This window comes from Siniperca chuatsi, linkage group LG12 (genome assembly GCF_020085105.1).
Source record: "Siniperca chuatsi isolate FFG_IHB_CAS linkage group LG12, ASM2008510v1, whole genome shotgun sequence".
Lineage (NCBI taxonomy): Eukaryota > Metazoa > Chordata > Actinopteri > Centrarchiformes > Sinipercidae > Siniperca > Siniperca chuatsi.
Window position 1 is genome coordinate 28,606,160 of NC_058053.1, and position 20,862 is coordinate 28,627,021.

At 45.4% G+C, this 20,862-nt stretch overlaps 1 protein-coding gene across 3 annotated transcripts in view; it reads right to left on the reverse strand.

Moving 5' to 3' along the window:
* Positions 1-4,449: 4,449 nt before the first annotated feature.
* ttn.2 (titin, tandem duplicate 2) overlaps positions 4,450-20,862 on the reverse strand; it is a 246,500-nt gene continuing 230,087 nt past the window's right edge. For all 3 annotated transcript variants that reach the window (XM_044216152.1, XM_044216154.1, XM_044216153.1), the window contains 16 exons: positions 20,073-20,666; positions 19,652-19,942; positions 19,142-19,441; positions 18,146-18,448; positions 17,693-17,995; positions 17,280-17,548; positions 16,826-17,141; positions 16,347-16,652; positions 15,816-16,115; positions 15,104-15,679; positions 14,461-14,766; positions 13,983-14,365; positions 13,404-13,614; positions 6,548-12,355; positions 6,130-6,420; positions 4,450-5,794 (listed from right to left, as the gene is read on the reverse strand). In XM_044216152.1, the coding sequence (XP_044072087.1) occupies positions 5,502-5,794; positions 6,130-6,420; positions 6,548-12,355; positions 13,404-13,614; positions 13,983-14,365; positions 14,461-14,766; positions 15,104-15,679; positions 15,816-16,115; positions 16,347-16,652; positions 16,826-17,141; positions 17,280-17,548; positions 17,693-17,995; positions 18,146-18,448; positions 19,142-19,441; positions 19,652-19,942; positions 20,073-20,666 (10,850 nt within the window). In that variant the 3' untranslated portion in view covers positions 4,450-5,501. The remainder of the gene's footprint in view (positions 5,795-6,129; positions 6,421-6,547; positions 12,356-13,403; positions 13,615-13,982; positions 14,366-14,460; positions 14,767-15,103; positions 15,680-15,815; positions 16,116-16,346; positions 16,653-16,825; positions 17,142-17,279; positions 17,549-17,692; positions 17,996-18,145; positions 18,449-19,141; positions 19,442-19,651; positions 19,943-20,072; positions 20,667-20,862) is intronic.

Consider the following 20,862-nt stretch of genomic DNA (forward strand, 5'->3'; position numbering starts at 1 on the left):
ACGAACACATGTTCTCTTCCAACAGCAACATTTAGTCAATCATAACACAGTGACAAGAGAAACACTATCAGCAGCTGAAATGACAGAAACTGCAGTATTTTACAGTTTTTTCCAATCACTATGACACATTCGATACATTTAACAAGTTTCCTGAACTCTTAACACGGTTAGCACAACATCTGTCTTTGTAGGCTGAACACTTAACAGTTAACACCGATTTAAAACGCTTGAACTTCTTTTACACACGAGCTCGACCAAGACCACAACAACTTTACACTTTACAGTCAGATTTACAAACGCTTTCACGCTGTATGTCAGAACAGATAACATGTTCTGAACGTAACTTATACAGGCTGAAGTCAACGCGAACAGCTGCAAACACAAATATATTCCCTGAATTTTATTCCATTGCTAATGAGAAACAGCTGATTGCAGTTATGCAAATATATAAATCGCAGCTGATTCCCATCAGGAACCACACTCAGGTGTTTCAGTCACATGATCACATGTTCTGAAAGAACTCTTTGGGCTGATCTTGTGTGGAAAAGGAACAAAAAATGCATTTACTAAACCCAACGAAACAACGATGTAGAGGCTTCATAAGAAACTACAGAACTCAATCTGTGATCAATCCAGTATCCTGTCTGCTGTATCAGGGCAGACCTGACTCACACAACACTGCAGTTTCTGTCTTTTCAGCTGCTGATAGTGTTTTTCTTGTCACTGTGTTATGATTGACTAAATGTGAATGTACTTAGTAATTTAGCAAAATGCAATATATATATATATATATATATATATATATATATATATATATATATATATATATATATATATATATATATATATATATATATATATATATATATAAATGACCTCTGTACATATGAACATTACTCTGCACTCTGCTGCCTTTTGCACCTCTGGTTAGAAGCTCAACTGCATTTCGTTACTTTGACTCTTACCTGTTGATGATGTCATGAGGCCAGGACCACTGTGAAATAAGTTCTGTTAATATTCCGTGTTTTTATTCTTATCACTGCTTAAATTGTAAGCTCGACGCCTTGTTTGTGTTCCATGCATGTAGTTTGTTTATCTTTGCATGTTCATGCGCCTTGTTGGATTGAATGTGCTTTCTGTGTTTTCATGTTTTGTGAATATTTGTTTTGTGTGTAGTTTGTTTATGACAATAAATCAAAGTTATTATAGGACATTAAATTAGATGTTTAGTGGACCAGTAATTTAAAATGTGAGCCACCAAAGAGTATCATTTCTGATTGCTCTTTGTAATACTCTGTGTATTGTTAATGGTTAGAGGACAGGTGCACAGCGTTTAGCCAGGTGCTCGTATATTCCCACTGAAAGAGGTTTTTCTTGCTGTAATCGTTCCTCCCGTCGATATAAAGAGATCTCTTCATAATGTGCTTTCAGTGTAAGTGGCGAGGGACGAAATCCGCAGTCCTCTCTGTGCAGACATGTATTCAAAGTTTATCTGAAGTTAAATGATACATATCAAGTGGATGCCTTCCAAAGTTACAGTGTTTTTAGTATCACAGGTGTGCTGCTGAACAGGGACAGGTGTGCTGGATCACTATGTAAAGGTGGAGTTCAACACGTGCTGCTTTTGTTTCCTGCTGGCATTTTTAGATGAGCTGCAGCTGAAACTCACTCACGGGGTCGCGCTTAGCTCGGCGCGCTCCGATTCGTCGTTTGCGGTCACGTGATTCTGATGACGCTCCAAATTCAGCACGAGGCAGGAAGTGAAAGGCAGAACGGACGAGACGGAGGAAAGCCCGCGCTGTGTTAGTTATTGATTACTCTCTGTGGCGTCCCGGTCAACATGTGTGAAATCTGGAATCGCCCAGTTCGTTCTTAAATTACAGCTAAAAACCTGTTCAGAGCTCACAGTGACCTTTGACCTTTGGGTCAAACGTGTCCCCTGGTCAGCGTCCGACCAGCTGTGGAACACGTCACAGCCTCTGTTCCTGAGTTATGGTGCTGAATAACGGCCAAAAAAGGACATAAATGAATCATTTCTTATTTCTTCAGTGTTTTAGTCTCATACAGATGCGCAGTGATGATTGCTGGGTAACATGTATGTTGATGTTGTCCAATGGCAAGGCTCTATCTGATCACGTGACGGGACGATACGATATATACGGCAGTTAGTTTAGGCGCTAAATCTGTCGAGACTGACAAGCCGAGCAAACAAACATGGCTTTCAGACATCAACGCGGCAGCTGGTAAAGACAGAAAGAACAGGAGGAGAAGGTAGCAGAGCTCGCTAAATTAGATTATTTGGCTTTTTTTTTCTAAACAGTCGGTTTGTGGTTTGTCAGCAACCATGCAGCAGGTTAGCAAGCTAGGCCTAACGTTAGTCCTAAGTTAAATACTCACATAATAAATAAATTAATAAATACAAGTCATATGGCAGGCTCGCAGCTGGACATCATCTTGGAGTTTCATGTGTTTTTCATTTGTGGGTAAAGCCGCTGTGTGCCGCCACCAAACCCTGCCCTTCATCAGTGTTTTAGCTACACTTTTTATCTATAATAAGAAGAATTCTTCTTATTATAAGATAATTAATCATTTCTGATTGGTGCTTGTAAATTGTGTAGGTAGACTATGGGGAGTGTGATGTGACGGCAGCACGTCCAGGCCCTGGTGGTGACGGACCACAGGCTCTGTTTCTGTTCTTACACATAGTACACGGTACTAAAACGGTTTAGAAAAGCCATGTTGAGAATCATAAAGGCCCTGGGTGAAACACTGTTAGTCTCGTTATGAATAATGATTTTAGCAGAACTGATGACGAGGCCCTACTTACAGTGTACAGGCAGGCTATATTCATAGATGCCATTAATGTGGAGTCGATCTTTATGTGTAGGATATACGGCAGGAATAAGGCTGTTTGTGCAGTAAAATCATTTGATGGGGTTCGTGCAGACTGTGTGCAGCTGGCCAGTGTTCAGGACATGGTGGTGTTTTTTGTTAAACAGTGCAGCTCTCTTCTGTCTCGTCGTGTCCTATAGGCTTTATTTCACTATCATCTCTTGCCTTTATATGTGTGTTTTCACTTTCAGCACTTTGACCGTCAGATCGCTGTCCATGGTTCTGATAGCTTTTTCTTTCACCGCTCTATCTATCCGTCTATTTATCTATCTATATATGTATATGTATATGCCGTGTGTGCGTGCACTCCGTGACTAACTGTGTGCACGGAGGACTCACCGTTAACATGTACAAACTGAGATCGATCTGATAGACAGGATTCAAACCAGCTTAGTGTGGTTCCTTTAATGCCAATTACATGTTCCAGTCTCTGTAATAGGATGTGATGGTCAATGGTGTCGAACGCAGCACTAAGATCTAACAAGACAAGTGCAGAGACAAGTCCATTGTCTGATGCAATTAAAAGGTCATTTGTAATTTTCACCAGTGCCGTCTCTGTGCTAAGATGCACTCTAAACCCTGACTATTTAGAAAGTCACACATCTGACTGGTGACCGCTTTCCTACAAAGCTCTTAATGGTCAGGCACCATACATTATTACCCGACTAGAACACTGCGCTCCCAGGATGCAGGGTTACTTGTGGTTCCTTGAGTCTCCAAAAGTAGACCGGGAGCCAGAGCCTTCAGTTATCAAGCTCCTCTCCTGTGGAATCAGGTCCCAGTCTGGGTTCGGGAGGCAGACACCATCTCCACATTTAAGGCCTAGACTGCCGGGAGACTTCCCATGATGCACCTCTTTCCTCTCTCCTCCTCTCCCTCTCCACCTGTATGCATTTTTATCCCATTACTGCATGTTACTAACTCGACATCTTCTCTCTCCCGTAGTTCTGTGCTTTCTCGTCTCTCTCCTCTCTCCTTCTGTCGCTTTCAGCAGATATTTCTGCTTTTTCTCCTTGTCTGTTACATTTGTTGATCTGCATTTACAGGTGCATTCTGTCTGCTCTTCAACCCTACTAACTCTCCAGTGTCTCCATCTTTATAAATTCCTGTTATTTTAATAAAATATACTGTAGTTCGAATCCACAGAACTTTTAATACTTGTGGAGATCCATACGTTTTCAAAGATGTTAGAAAATTACTCAGGCTGAATTTCGGGGAAATGGGTCTAAAATGACGCACAAGTCATCAGAATGTTTAAATTTGATTGGATGGTGCAGCCATAAAAATATGTTGTCAATGTAGCTTCAGTGAAGATATACAGAATATATATGTGATAGCCAGTGTGGAGACACGTTTTTTAAAAGCCAAATGACACAAAACATGGCTAAAATTACAGCTCAATGGGATATAGTGCTAAAATATGGACATGTGACCCCCGAATATCAAGTTTATCAGTAACAAAATGGAAGTCTAAACGTGTTACAGTCAACTTTTTTTTCCTATTAAAACAGAAGCATGAAAAAGTAATACACAAATAACCACAGCAGAGACATCCTGTAGTGCTGATAGTCATGCTTTATTAAATCAATAATTGGAGAAAAACTCAAGGAGGCTGCGAAAATAGTCAATCCTACAACTCTATCTTCAATCAAACCAAAGTGCTGAGCGACACTTGAGACTATGCTTCTTTCCGTCAACATTGAACGCAGCAGCGGTTGGTTTCGGCTGCAGTACATCTGCTTGGCGGCGCCCAGCTTGACTGACAGGTGAACTTCTAAAACCTAACACACAAACACACTGCAGACCTCCAAGAGACAGCTCTGCCTCTGCAAACAAGCACAGGATGGACTCTTATTTCATGTGATTGGCCAGGTTGATGGTATGACTGAAGAGCCGAGCGAGTGTTCGTTTGCCAGAAGCAGAGCACAAAACAAAAAATAAACACTTGTGCTCAGGGAGTGCAGGCCGCTCGCACTGTGAGCATGTCATCGAAATGGCGGTATGACATAATCCGTCAGAGCGCGAGGTCCAGTCGTCCTGCTTACATGAGGGTAAATGCAAACAACACTCAGGATCTCACGCTCGTTAGCACCGCTCTCACTCTCCAGCAGTGCGTTCATAGCTTTGTCTCTGATTGAGTTAACGTCAACAGGGAGCCTCTCTACCTGTTGAGGCAATCTTAAGACTTCAACTTATCGTTGAGGCACAGAGTTTAGTTTCTCAGTTTAACAAGGTATTCGTTCCTGGTGAAACTTTCTCCTGTTAAACCACATTTAGTTTCATTTTGTTTCAGTTAATATTATTGTCATAAATAACAATGCATACATTTCCCATAACCGTTAAATTCGGCTATATACATTATGTACATGTCACAGAAAAATGGATCAAAAATCCTAAGTCATAATTATCCAATATGGCACATTTTATAACAACTTTAGACTTTAGTCTAGTTTGGCATAAATTAATGTCAAGATTGGTACAAAAATAGTTCATATTTACAAGAACAGAAATCCAGATCTTTATCAAGTAGATTATTTCGCTCAATTAATAAATAAAAAGGCATGGAAGTAGGGAAAAGGGTAAGGATTTGAATTATTAGTTGGTTTTTATTACACTGATCGAATGCTAATATGAACAGTCGCTGTGTCGGATCCGAGCTCATTGGACAGTTTGAGGGTGTAGGTTCCAGCGTCTTGCGCCTTTACCCCAGTGATGATGAGGGTGGTCAGGTCCTCCGTGGTCTCAATGTGGAAGCGTCCGCCGGCAGTCACCTCGATGGTTTTGCCACCGCGTGACCACTCTATGTGTTTGGCGTCGCCGGAGAAGGCACAGGTGACTGTAAGGACTTTGCCCGGCTCAATGCTGATGTCTTCCGGCAGAGCCTCGATCCTGGGAGCAGAACCTAGAAACCACAGTATATGTACATCAGTGCACAGAGTTTTTGTTTTTTTTTTAAATAAAATGTTAGTGCCCACAACATTTCACGGTTGGGAATGAAGAAGAAAATTTAGATTTTCAAAATCAGGTACAAAGAAAAAACTTTTTGCTAAATTAACTTTGGTTCATTTTGCATTCCTCGAAGTTTATGATTTGTTACTTATTTCAAAAAAACTGCCATTCTGTTTCCTATGAATATTAGTGTGGACGTGATGAAACTAAAGCAGAGCTACATTTTTAAAATAACACAAATTTCAAACATCCATTGTTTAACAGATTTCATTATTGATAGTGTCTTACCGATTGCTCTGAATGAGGATCCCTCCATGTGGGAGGCCATCTCCGTGAGACTGCTGGAGCTCATGGCGTACGTCTCAGATGTCATGGAGGACATGCTGGACATGGACATGGCCTCAAACTTCATCTCAGCTGCCATGCTGCTGAAGGAGCTGGACTCCATCATGGATGACATCATTGCCTGCTGGGCAGAGGAAGAGAAGGAGGACGACTCCTCCATTGCATGCATTTCTTTCTTCATCATGGATGAACTCATGGCTGATGATGACTCCTTGTGACTCATCATCATTGATCCTGATGAGGGTAAAGATAGAAAAGGTAAATGTGTAAATCTTTAGAATTACTTCAAAGCTATGTCAGAATTTGTGTTAATTAGCATGATAAATCTAAATCTGCTTGGATACTTGAGGCAGATGATCACCTTTAAGTGCCAGTTGCTGCTCACTGTAGGCCGTGATCTTCATGCGTATGGACTGGAACACCTGTCCAGTGAAGGAGAAGGAGGATTTGGATACTCCTCCCTCTGATGTCATCTCACAGGTGTACTCTCCCTGATCACTGTCTGCCAAATCATGGATTAGAAGGCTGCAGGAGCCCTCAGAGTAGTGCATCTCAAAGCGGCTGCTCTGCGAAAGCCTCCTCCCGTTGACGTACCACACCACTCCCCTGACGCTGCTCTCGCAGACACAGGACATCCTCACCGAGCCCTCACAGGCCTCTGCTGTTAGCTGACTCAGGACCTTGGGAGGTTTCGGGGTTGGGGATTTGACAGTGGGTGGAGACACAACCCTCTTGGGGGACATGATGGGAGGAGGAGACTTCATCCTAGGAGGTGATTTGATTCCCTCGGGCTCAGGGGACTTCAAGGCCCTTGGTGATTTGATGCCTGAAGGTTCTGGGGACTTTATGCCTTTTGGTGTTTTAATTCCAGCAGGTTCTGGGGACTTCACACCTTTTGGTGTTTTGATTCCTGCAGGTTCTGGAGATTTGATTGGTGGTGGTGACTTGAGTCTGGGTTCAGGAGATTTTATACCCTGTGGTGACTTAACTCCCTCAGGTTCAGGAGATTTGACACTTGGAGCTGGTGATTTTAAGCTGGGTGCTGGAGAGGGTGCAGATGGCTCAGGAGACTTGACACTCCTGGGAGATCTAATTCCCTCTGGTTCAGGAGACTTCACACTTGGCGTTGGTGACTTCACACTCGGTGTAGGTGACTTCACACTCGGTGTTGGTGACTTCACACTCGGCGTTGGTGATTTCACACTCGGAGTTGGTGACTTCACACTTGTCGTTGGTGACTTCACACTCTGAGCAGGAGACGTTACACTTGGTTCAGGGGATTTGACACTGGGTTCTGGTGATATTACACTGGGGACAGGGGAGGTTATGGAGGGTGCGGGTGATGTGACTGAAGGCTCGGGTGACTTTACACTGGGAGTGGGTGACTTCACAGATGGCTCAGGGGATTTGACAGCCTTAACCTCCTCTTTGGGAACTGGTCTGTGGATGGTCAAGGTGAAGTGAGCCTCCTGTCTGCCTGCTGAGTTCTCTACCACCACCGTGTAACTGCCCTCATTGGAGGCTGTTACAGAGGAGATCTCCAGGCTGGACTTGTACTGAGTGGTGGTGACCTGGACGTGGTGAGATGAGATGATGGTTCTGCTCTCGTGCATCCATGTTACAGTGGGTGCAGGCTCCCCATCGATATCACAGGAGAATCTGGCTGTCTCTCCCTCTGCAACTGTCACAGACTGGGGCTTGGTGAGGATTCTGGCAGGAAGAGAAGGCTTCACCTTGTGGACAGCAACTTCCTCAGCAACAGCAGCAGAAGTTAACTTCAGTTTAGCTTCAGATGTTGTGTGTTTCCCAGTTAAAGAAAACTTGTCAGATGAGTAGGAGGAACCAGATGACAGATATTCAGTAGAGGCGTACTTGATAGATGAGTCATACCTCTCAGCAGAGGAGTATCTCTCGGAGGAGGCAGCATATCTTCCACGTGTGACAACTTCATGTGTCTCTGTTAGCTTAGATTTGCTCTCTTCCACCGCAAAGTGGGTCTGCGAAGCATAGCCAGCTTTGAAATGGGTGGTGTGGTAGTGGTCAATTCGAGTGACTTCAGGGACAAATGCTTTGGGAGCTTCCTCATCCCTACGGCGAGAGGAGAAGGTGGTGTAGCCGCCACCTGACACATCAAGGGTGGCATAGTCGGAAGCTTCTCCCTTGGAGTTGGAGAATACACAGCGGTATGTTCCACTGTCCTCATCCTGGCAGTCCAGAATAGTGATGGACAAAACACCACTCATGTTGGTGAAGATGTATTTCTCGCTGCTTTCAGAGATTGCAGTTCCATTGTGGAACCACTTGACCTCGGCCTCTGGCTTGGCTTGGATGTTCAGGGTGAATTTGGTGTCTTGGCCAATTGGTATGCGATGAGAGCGCATCCTGACAGTCACACGGGGAGCATGGTCCAGGGTGAAAGGTGTCTGGCTAACCACCTGATATTTCCTCTCAGACTTCAGAGCAGCCTTTCTTGCCTCGTAGCGGGACATGATGTCAAAGCGGGCAGACCGCTCAAACCTGGAGGAGGAGCGGGAAGACCTCTCAACAGATCTGATGGGGCTGGGAGAGCGGGGACGTGTCCTCTCAGGGGTGGGGGACCTCCTTCCAACGATCTCTCCCTCTACTTCCACAGGAGACCTGGCACGTGGTCGTCTGATCAGCTCTGACACTGGACGCATCAGCTCGATGTATGTGGGAGACAGCGACCTTCTCCTCCTCATAAACTGAGAAATAGTGCGTTTTTTCTTTGTCTCAGCAACCTCGACAGCCTCATGCCTGACCTCCTGCCTCCTCTCTTCATGTTCCATGGCACGCCGCTCAATGCGGACAGGGCTGCCGGTAGGAGAGGCAGAAAAGCCAAGCTCCAGTTCATCCTCCAGCATAATTTTCTCCTCCTCTGTTCTCCTCATGGAAAGGTAGTCATCCACAGGCATCAGCAGCTCCTCATCACTAAGGTCTCCCAGAGATCTCCTCCTGGATCTGAAGGAGGCCTCTGATTCAGGAGAGGGTGAACGGCGGGCCGGCCTGACAGTTTCCAAATCATCCAGAGTGAGTTTTGGAATACGCCATCTTGGCCTGTACTGGTCAGTGATTCTAGGGAGGGGCATGACATAGAACTGCTCCCACCTGGACAGGCGAATACGTCTCTGCCTCTTCTGCACAATCCTCTCCATCCTCTCTGGAATCTCATACTGGTCTCTCAGCTTTCTGTACCACTTCATGTCAGAGAGAGGCACAAACAGTTTGATAGCTTTGTCATCATCCAGAACTCTGGGATCATGAACCATAGGTTCAGGGATCTCATATGGCATGAAGATCCGCCTCTCCTCCTCCAGCTTCTTGGTCTCTGACTTTTCCACAGAGATGTCGAACTCGCCCTCAATGTTCTTGGTGCTCACTGCAGGCTTGTATATCTCTGCAGCAAATTTGAGAGCCTCCTGAGCTGTGGGGTTGAGAGGTACGAGCTCCTCAGTGGCAACAATTTGCTGAGCCATCTTGTTAGTCTTTTCAATTTGTTTCTGTACGTGTCTGTATTTTTCCTCCTCGCTCTTGTACTCTCTCCTGGTGTAGGTAAGGCGGTCCACCTTCAGTATAGCCTGGCAGCTTGCAGAGCCAGCAGAGTTGGTTGCAGTAACCTTGTACAGACCGGAGTCCTCGACCAGAGTCTCTCTGATGTGCAGAACATGGTAGTCAATGTCCTCCTGTATGACAACGACCTTGGGACCAAACTGTAGTGGATGACCGTCCTTCTCCCATTTCAAAGTAGGAGTTGGGATTCCTGAGACTCTGAGCTCGAAGCGGACGCTATGTCCCTCGACACACTCAACATTAGCTAGCAGACGTTTAAACATGGGCCTCATTGTTTCCTCCATCACAGGGTGAGGTGTCACAGTGAGACGGGCCTCGCAACTGTCTTCTCCAAACTTGTTGTGGGCCATGACAGTGTATTCGGCATCATCATTCATGTCCAGGTTGTGGATCATCAGCTGGTACAGACCCTTATCACTGGTGAACGTGTACTTGCCGTCATCGTCACCTGGCTTGATTCTCTCTCCATTCTTAAGCCATGTTACATGAGGCTCCGGGTGCACGGTAATAGTGACACCAAAGCGCACATCTTCGCCAATGTAGGCAGTGCGATTGTAGAGAGGCAAAGTGAACTCTGGTGGTCTCTGCAGGAGTTTAGTCTTGTCGACTCTCCTCCTCAGTTTCTTGATGGAGCGGCTGATATAATGCTCTCTGATGCTCCTCACTGTCTCAACAAAGAGCTCTCCATAAGCACTGTCCTCTCCGTCATCACTCACCACCTTGCATCTGTACACACCATCATCACTCTCTTCAATGTCCTTTACATAGATGCTGGCAAAACCATTGCTGTAAGTAATTTCATACTTGGGACTTGGGTGTAGCTGGCGGTTACCAAAGTACCATGACACCTGTGTACTCTTGTCATAGTTGGCGATGCTACAAGTGAATCTTACATGGCCACCTTCCTCAGCTGAGCCATGCATGACTGGACCAGTGCGGAGGCCATGGTACTCAGTTCCAATCTTCACTTTACCCACAGCCAATCCTCTTTGGTTCTTGAAGGCGCCACCATAGGCCATTCGAGCTGCTGATACAATAGTATCTATCCTCTTTACCAGAGTCTGGTAGTACCTTCTGTGTCTCAATGTCTTGATGATCTTGTTGCTGATGTGCTCAATCTTCATCTTGAGCCATGGGTGCTCCAGAGCCTCATGGGCTGTCATACGGAGCTTCCTGTCCTTGACTAGAAGTCTGTCCACAAAGTCCATAGCCTCCAGGCTGATGTCTTTAAATGCTTCACTGTCAAAGATGTACTCACAGTTGGAGATGTTCTCAATCATCTTTGTAGTGGACTCTGCTGCAAATGGATTAAGGCCACTGAGGAGAACATAGGCCATAACACCAACAGACCACATATCAGTAGCTGTTGTGACCAGGTCGTGACGGTGGACCTCAGGGGCGCAGTACTCCGGAGCTGAGAACAGCATTCTGATGTTTTCTCCTGGCACCAGCAGCCTAGCCTGGCCCATCTCAATAATCTTTATGTTGGTGCTTCTCCTTGTGGTGAAGACAATATTGTCTGGGCGAATATCAAAGTGGCCGAAGTTGTGGCTATGCAAGAATTTGAGGGCAGAGCAGACTTGTCTCAGGTAGCGAACAATCTCCTGCTCTGTAAGCTCAAAGTTGCTGGTGCCAAGGCGCTCGAAGATGTCAACTCCAGAAATGAATTCAAAGATCAGGATGATCTCGTCCATGCTTTCAAAGTATTCATGTAGGTAGATGATATTCGTGTGCCTTGCTACGTTGAGGGCTTCAATTTCCCTGAGAATCAACTCACGGTCAGTTCCTTTGACCTTGATAAACTTTGCCATAAAGGTCTTCTTTGTGGCTATTTCCATGCAGCGGTGGACCACTCCAAACTGGCAGCGAGCAAGTTCCTCAGAGATGATGTACTTGGAGGACAGCTCCTTCACCTTGTAGAATAGAGCCTCCTCCTTGGTGATCTCTCTGGTTTCGTCCACTTCCTCGTCATAGTTCCTAATCACAGATTTGTCTTCCTTTGTGGTAATGGGCTCAGTTGGCTCAGAAGGAAGGCTCAGGCCAAACTGGTTTTCAGCGATGACGCGGAACTGGTACTTGGTTTTTCCGAATATGTTGATGATGGTGATGCTGCAGTCAGCGGTCTGTCCAGCGCGGATCCACCTGTCAGCAGTGGTGGGACACTTCTCCACAATGTAGCTTATGATGTTGCTTCCACCATCATTGGCAGGGGTCTCCCAAGTCAAAGTGATGGAGTCCCGAGAAATGTCGCTGACCACGAGTCCCTTTGGAGCTTCAGGTATATCAGCCACATTCACCTCAATGGTTTGCTTGTCCATTCCGAACCGGTTCTTTGCGGTAATAATGTAGTAGCCACTGTCCCTTCTCTGCACTCCCTTCTGGAAGACTAGGGAGGTGAAAGACCTTGTGGTGATGACTTGGTGATAAGGAGAGTTGGAGAGGATCTCCTGACCCTTCTGCCAAGTGATTGCTGGCTCAGGCTTGCCAGAGATGGGGATCTTGATGGTGATGTGATCACCACGGGCAGCATGGACTGCTCCCATTCCCTGGAGCTCCTTGGGCAGGTGGATCTTAGCAGGAACTGGAATTAAAATTATAAAAAAACATTCCATTAGTTTGACAGTGTAGTCCCTCATTCGTCCAGGGGTGTTCTATTGTAGAAAAGGTTTCAGTCGTAGTCATCTGTTTTCAGAATCAAGACGTTTGAGCTCCCATCCAGAAGTCATTCTCAATTGTGAAAAATGGACCAGGAACTCAGAAATTTAAGCTACTCTGTGATTACTTAAGCCCCGCCCTCAGGAAGGGGTCTACCTGAGTATCTGTTGATTATTCTGCCTAGTTGCACCTGAAACTGACCTAATTGTTTCCATGATGGCCCAGTAATCAGTAATCAGGCCTATTGTTTTCTGGCTGCACCTCCCTCATCACTGTTAAATACCTGATTAGCATATGATTGGCGTGACCAAGGTGCTAATACACTGTGGTATATGTTGGGCAGATTGAATCTCAGACCACCATTTCTGTTCAAAGAGGGGTTTTCTTTCTTCACAAAAATGGCTTCTCTGACACCCCGTTCAAAACAACTCTTCTCTCTATTTAGAATCTTCACCTCTCTGTCTTCAAATGTCTTCTGTCTGTGCAGATAAAATCTTTTGTGAAGTGGCTGTTTAGTCTCACCTGTGGCTGTTTAGTCTCACCTATGTACCGTTTTTTGCAGTTTTCCTCACTGCAGTGGGAGGTGCAGCCAGAAAACAATAGGCCTGATTACTGATTACTGGGCCATCATGGAAACAATTAGGTCAGTTTCAGGTGCAACTAGGCAGAATAATCAACAGATACTCAGGTAGACTCCTTCCTGAGGGCAGGGCTTAAGTAATCACAGAGTAGCTTAAATATCTGAGTTCCCGGTACATTTTTCACAATTGAGAATGACTTCCGGATGGGAGCCGAAACGTCTTGATTCTGAAAACAGTGTCCAGATGACTACGACTGAAACCTTTTCTACGATATTACATTAGTTTGATATTTATTCAGTTCAGTTCATCAGTACATCTGCAAAGGATATCACTTAATGAATTCTAGGAAACTTCAGCAATAATTATTTTGCTATACCAAAATTATATCATTACCTTCCACCTCCAGGTTGACTGTTGTAGAGATGGATCCTGAGGAGTTGGTTGCTCTGACTTGGTAAACTGTGGCATCATTCTCATCAGCAGCAGTGATGACCAGCTGGTAGTAGCCTCCCTTGAACTCCTGGGCTTTGATCTTGGTTCCATCTGCCTGGATTTCCTTTCCACTGCGGTACCATTTCACCACAGGCTTTGGATATCCCACCACCTTGTCATAGGAAAAATAACTAAGTTGAAAAAAACTCAAAACATAGACTTGTGTTGACTTTAAAAGTAGTGGGATACTTTCCCTACATTGTAGGAAATGCACTTCCCCAGAGTCACATGCGAACATCTATATATTTTAAATCTCTGAGCATCCAGTACAGAGATAAATCCTGTGTTTGGCAAAACATAGTACAGAAACTCCTACCCTTGATCGAATAAAAGTGATGTCAATCTTCTCATTTGACTCTGGGCGTCCCTTTAACACTTACACTACAATCGCTTGTAGTTTTGACATATTTAGACATTCATAAATGTAAACACAGCATGTGAATTCTTTAAAGCAAATGCAATTTAGTTTAAATAAAGTACCTTAGTGACAAATGTGGCATTGGCATGGTATTTAACGATCATGTCCCTGATCTCCTCCCTGAACGCAGGAGCACGAGGAGATTGGTCGGACTTGGGGATAACAGGCTCAGAGATCTCACTCCAGTCGCTCTCACCGCCCATGTTCTCACACTTGACACGGAACTCATACTCGAAGCCCTCGATCAAGCCTGTGACCTCGTAGCTGGTCTCTACAACCTTCTTATTGGTTACTGACATCCACTTGTTCTGCTTCTTCTCACGTTTCTCCAGGTAGTAGTTGGTGATTTTAGCTCCACCATCGCTGCTTGGAGGCTTCCAGCAGACGACACAGGAGTCCTTGGTGGAGCTGATAATGAAGGGCTGCTGTGGGATGCCAGGTTTTTCTGAGAAATAAACAGGGAATGTTACTGTAGTGCTCTACATATCTGTAGAATTAGTCATGCTTCTCTGTAATGTAACAAAATATGGATGGACTTACCGAATGGACTCTTGATGATGACCACTGATGGGATCTCCAGAGGCTCGCTGACTCCGTATTGGTTCTGGGCGGAGACTCTGAAGTAGTAGCCGGCACTCTCAATCAGGTTGGGGACACGGCAGGTGGTGCCAGAAATGGACGAGGACACCAAGTGCCACTGCTCGCCTTCTTTGGCCTCACGCTTCTCCACGATGTAGTTGGTGATCATGGAGCCTCCGTCATCCTTGGGAACCTTCCAGCTGATGATAACTGAGCTCTTCAACAGGGCGTCAACAACCACAGGACCCTCAGGGATGCATGGTTTATCTGGAAAAAATGAAAATAAAGAAATCAGCCCTTTTTTATACATATACATAGATCTAGTAATTGTTATTTGTTGGTTGAAACTGTAAACAAATTCATAGGTGTAACAAATAATATTTAACTACTAATATTTACTATGAATATTTAGAAATGTTAAATGTCTTTAAATATGACATGTCTAATCATATCTAAATTTCAAACTGCACTGTAAAGGGTTCCATTATTTATTTTCATTTGAATTCTAAAGATAATATAGATGTCTTTGCTGGAAGGCTGTTATTTCACATTTGAACTTCCTAGAGTTTTGTATTATTTGCTGTTCTCAGTAGTCTGGTGTTACCTTGGATTTCAACACGTAGCACAGTGTCGATGGTTCCGAACACATTGCTGAGTTGCACCTTGTAGCGGCCAGCGTTGGTCTTCCTCTGGACATTCCTCACTACCAAGTGGGTGTAGCTTTCAGTGTTTTCAATAATCACATTCTCGGACGAGTTCAGAGGTTTCTTTCCATAGAACCACATGATCTGGGGGATGGGACGCCCAATGTAGACGACATGGAGGCGGAGGCTGGTGCCAGCCCCAGCGAGGTACTTCTCCTTCAGAGGGAAACCAGGGTGGAACTGGGGTGCTGCCTGCAGGCGCAGTTTGCCACTGGTCTCGATCTCTCCGGCCTCATTGACGGCCCTGCAGGTGTACATGCCCTCGTCTTCCTGCTCGTCTGTCAGGATGCTGAGGGAGTGGTTACGGCCATCTGAGCTCATCTTGTACTTGCGGCTCTGGATCAGTTCCTTGCCGTAGCGGTACCACTTGATCTCAGGCAAAGGTCTGCCAATGATGCCACAGGTGAGTGTGCCGGACTCACCAAGCTTTGTGGTTACATCTTGGATCTCTTCCTTCAAAGCTGGAGCCTCACCAACTGCAGAAACATCAGCAAAGTTTGATTGCAACATTTTGATTCAACTAACGTAAATATGTTTTAAACAAATTTCACACAAATGCTACTGTGACAATGCCATTCTTTTTGATGGGATCTGAACTCTGCAACAGCTCACCGCTCAGTTTGGTCTTGATGCCCATGGGCGTGCGGCGAGGTCGGCTGAGTCCTGTCTCATTTTCAGCAAAGATTCTGAACTCGTATTCCGTGGCCTCCATTAAGCCGCCCATGGTGAACTGACGATCCTTGGAACGCTCCTTGTTGCATTTCTTCCAGGCGCTCTCTCCAGCCTGCCTGAACTCAATCCAGTAGCCCAGAATCTCCTTGCCGCCATCATGCTCAGGCCTGAGCCAGTGGATGGTGATGCAGTCTTTGGTGATGGAGATGATGTCGATCTCTCCTGGTTGGCTGGGTTTGTCTATAAGAAACAGACATGGGGAGATTAATACTCATGGAGAAACTTAGTAAAATCAGCTCTTTTGTTCTACACAATCCCACAAATCAACTTAAATTAACATGGGCTCAGTGCAAAAATGCCCTTCAAGTCCAACTTAATCTTGTCTCAAATTATTAATGTCTTGTCTTCTTATTCTGCTTAGTTTTATCAATTTATTCATGCAGAAATAGGTGTCTTGTAATGGTTACTTACCAAATGGATCTTTGCAGACCACAGACTCTGAAGCAGGACCAGGCTCGCTCTGCCCAATGTCGTTCTGAGCCACCACTCTGAACATGTACTCTGCATCGGGGATGAGACCAGTGACGTTGTACATGGTGGTGGTGATGTGGGTCTTGTTGTGGCGGACCCACTTCTCTGTTGACACCTCCCTCCTTTCCACGTAGTATCCTGTGACACGGGAGCCTCCATCATCTCGGGGTCGGGCCCAGGACAGAGACACCGTGGATTTGGCCACGTCCATGATCTCTGGTGGGTTGCTGGGAGGTTCTGGTGGGCCTGGAGGTGAAGCACATTGTTAGTGAAATCAATATTTACACTTATTGACATCAGAATTATAGATGTACATTGTGTTCAATGCATATTTCTGATCAGAACATGGCAATGTGTCTATTTAGTAAATTATTTTGGCCAAATGCACACAATGCAGCAACAAATTCATCAGTACTCACAAAGTGGTGTCTTTGGCGTGACAGACTCATCAGACTTGAGAGATCTGCTGATGCCGAATTGGTTCTCGGCGGAAACCCTGAAGTGGTACTCCACATTCTCCTTCAGGCCCTTCACCACAAGCGAGGTCTCGATTACCCGGGAATCCACTGTACACCAGGCAGCCTTGGGTACCTCCCGCCTTTCCACGATGTATCCCAGGATGTCGGAGCCGCCATCATCTGATGGTGGCCTCCAGCTTACCCGGACTGATCTGACCTGAATGTCGTCGAACTCCAGAGGGCCTTCTGGGGCGTCAGGACGACCGATCACCTTCACCTAGAGGGGGAGATATACAGAAAGTTAAGTTCCAACTATTCCAACCAAATGTATTTTTTTATTTTATTTTCGACACTGAAGTACATTTTATTTTACTGAAGTCATGTGTCAACAAAATCTGCCAGAGGAGCCACTCACCTTGATGTATACGGCCTTCCTGCCACATTTGTTCTCCAGCACCAGGTCATAGGTACCGGTGTCATCTTTGTGTGCCTCTTTGATGACCAGCTCAGTGATGTCATCATGGGTGGCGATCATGGCCCGGTGGGAGATGTCACGACCGTCCTTGGTCCACTTACATGTAGGGATGGGTTTACCCTTGATGGGCACAGACAGACGGATGACTCCGCCCTGCCGCACCACGTAGCCCTCCTCGTATTTACGATCGAGCTCATAGTCAGGATAATCTGAAGGAGACACAGATGACATTTTTTTCAAATAAATTACAGATATTCAGGCAAGAGAAAAAAATTTATTTTAAATCAGTAAGTAAAAGTATGTGTATTTGACTGTAAAACCAAACTGTAAATTATGGAATTTTGTTCTCCTACCAAGCATCTCCTGGACTTTAACCACTCCAGGAATCTCAGCGGGCTCTCCAGAACCTCCAGCGTTGCAGGCGATGACCCTGAACTTGTACTCAGCACCCTGGGGCATGTGGGTGAGGGTGTACTCGCACATCTTGGTGGGCGTGGTGTTGCACAGTGTCCATTCCACCTGGTCCACCTTCTGCATCTCGATCAAGTAACCAGTAATGACAGAACCACCCTCCTCTTCAGGTGGCAGCCAGGCCAGAGAGACTGAAGTCCTGGTGGTGTCTGTGACTCTGGGCTGAACTGGACAACCTGGAGGCTCTGTTCAACAACATAGAGAGACATTTGGTAAATCTACTGACTCCACACTGGTAAGATTAATCTAAAATAGGTGTTGAGGGTTCCATGAATGAAGCCATTTAAATGTCATTACAGCAACACAGCAGTTACACTGAGTTTGGCAACACGTACCGACGGGATCCATGGCGACGGTGATGGCGGAGCTCTCGCTGGGTTTGCCGGCTCCTCTTGAGTTGATGGCAGTGACACGGTGTTCATACTCCAGGCCCTCTATCAGGCCAGAGGAGCGGTACCTGGTCATGGTGACGGGGTTCTTGTTGATCCTCAGCCACCTGTCAGAACGGGCCTCTTTACGTTCGATGATGTAGCCGGCAATGGTGGAGCCACCATTGTCCTCGGGTGGTTGCCAGGTCAGGGTCATGCCCTCGTGAGTGACATCAAGCACCTCTGGCCTTTTTGGAGGTCCAGGAATGGCTACACAGGAAAAACAGATAGATTAATAGATGAATTGAATGACAGGAGGGCAGAAGGTAACACTGTTTACACATTACATTTGAACCACCTTTTCTGTACATACCACCTGTATTTGTGTACATAATAACTGAGCATCAATCATACCTAAGAATTTTTTTCAACTTTATTACAATAATTCTTCAATCATAATTTGTTCTTAAACTCAACATAATTTACTAATGGATGGAAGATGGAAAATATGAATGATGTAAACGTAGAAGCAAAAGGGTGATGAAAGGAAGAATGTTAATTACATAAATATTAACTTTTCTTGCAATAGGATAAGAGATATGTGGCTAAAATAATATGATAATGAATTGTCTAGTAGTTTTCAATAGTATAAGAAGTAAGAGTGATCTAGAAAAGGACACATTTCTTGAGAAATGTTATGTTGCTGACTAAGCAACTGGGTAGTTATCGGGGTGTTATTAGGCAGTTGCCAAAAGATGTCTTAAGAAAAAAATATACTTCTCAGTGAGCAACATGTATGTATGCATCATAAATGCATAGCACCAAAAGAAGCTGGACTAGTGAGACCAAAAAGCAAAGGAAGAATAATAAGTTTGCAAAACGTCAACAGTGTTTAAATAATAAATAATTGAAAGAACATATAGAGAACAGGAAGACTCCTCTTTAGATAGGACGAGAACTCACTTTTAGCGCTCTTGCTCTCCACCACTTCGGACTGCAGGAAGCCACCAACACCAAAGCGATTCATAGCAGCAACACGGAACACATACTCTGTTCCCTCGGAGAGTCTGGTGAACTTAAAGCAGGGTCGGGTCACTGACTCTGAAATGGTGATCCAGCCTGGCCGGTGGGCATCGCGCTGTTCCACCACATAGCCGCTGATGTTGGCACCACCGTCCTTCTCTGGAGGTTGCCAGCTGACTGTCACTGACACGCCATCAACCTCCTCGATCTTCATCGGACCGACCGGGATGCCTGGTTTGTCTGGACATACACAAGAAGGCGGCGAGTTAGAATCTTTCAATGTTTTGCATATCATTTGCATTTTATTTGATATAGTAAATCATCTGAATCTTATAGATTGAAGATATTAATGGTTACTATGTTTTCAGGTCTCTAATCAGTAAAATTGCACTTAAACATGCACAACTTATCTGTGTATAACCTTCATTGGTGTGTAGAAAGTCTCCTTACCAAGGATGATGACTTTGATGCCCTCAGTTGCCATGCCGATGGCATTCTTCACCTCGAGCGTGTAGTCTCCTGTGTCATTGATGGTGGTCTCGCGGATGACGAGGTGGGTGTATTTGCCATTGCTGTCAATCTTGATGCGGTCCAGGCTGTCCTTCAGTTTGACACCACCAAAGTACCAGGAGCAGACAGGCTGCGGACTGGCCTTTATGGGGATGTTGAGGTCGATAGGTTTGCCACGGTGCACATGGACGATCTTCTGAGGGATGCTGGTCATGTCTATCTTGGGCATCACTGGAATACACAGGAGGGATGTGATATGTTCATTATATTTTAATGAAGCTTTAGTGAAGCTTTCCTGAGTTTTAGTGAAGGCAGAAGTGATTGTGTGATGATTTGTGGATGTGTTTTGATGTTGTCTTACCCTTGATGTCCTGGATTGTGACAGGAGTGACGATGTCCATGGGCTCGCTGGCTCCCCTGCTGTTGGTGGCTCGGATCCTGAACAGGTACTGGTCGTTCTCTGTCAGGGATTGGATGGTGTACTGGGACACTGAGGCCTTGACTGTCGCCATGGCACTCCATCTGTCCGATCCCACCTTGCAGGCCTCAATGACATAGCCCGTCAGCCTGCTGCCGCCATCGTGCATTGGTTTCTCCCAGTGCAGCGTGACAGAGGACTTTGTGACATCAACAATCTGGAGGCTCACAGGCACAGACGGCACCTCGCATACCAGCACGGCCTCGGTTGTCTCACAGGGCTCACCAACACCATAGATGTTCTCTGGCAGGACTCTGAAGAAGTAGTGCACTCCCTCCTCCAGACCAGTGATCCTGAGCAGGGTCTTCCTACACTCAGTGGTGACGGTCTTGTATGACTTCATGTTGGCTTCACGCTTCTCTACAATGTAGTTGCTGATGTGAGCGCCACCATCAATGCTTGGGACATCCCAGGTTATTACAACAGACTCCTTGGTGTAGTCCTTCACCTTCACAGAACCTGGAGGACCAGGAGTGTCTGCAGGAGAGAGACGAGTAGAGGAAGAGAAGACATTAGTGTGTGTTTAAGTATCTTTAAGAAGAACCTAACTAAAGCTGCAAAATTGGTGAATCTGAACAAAGAAAAATTACATTATTTAACTTTTTATTATGTGCACCTTTTTATACACATTTCCCCAAAATTCAGCCTGTAATATTTGGTATCTGTGGAAACT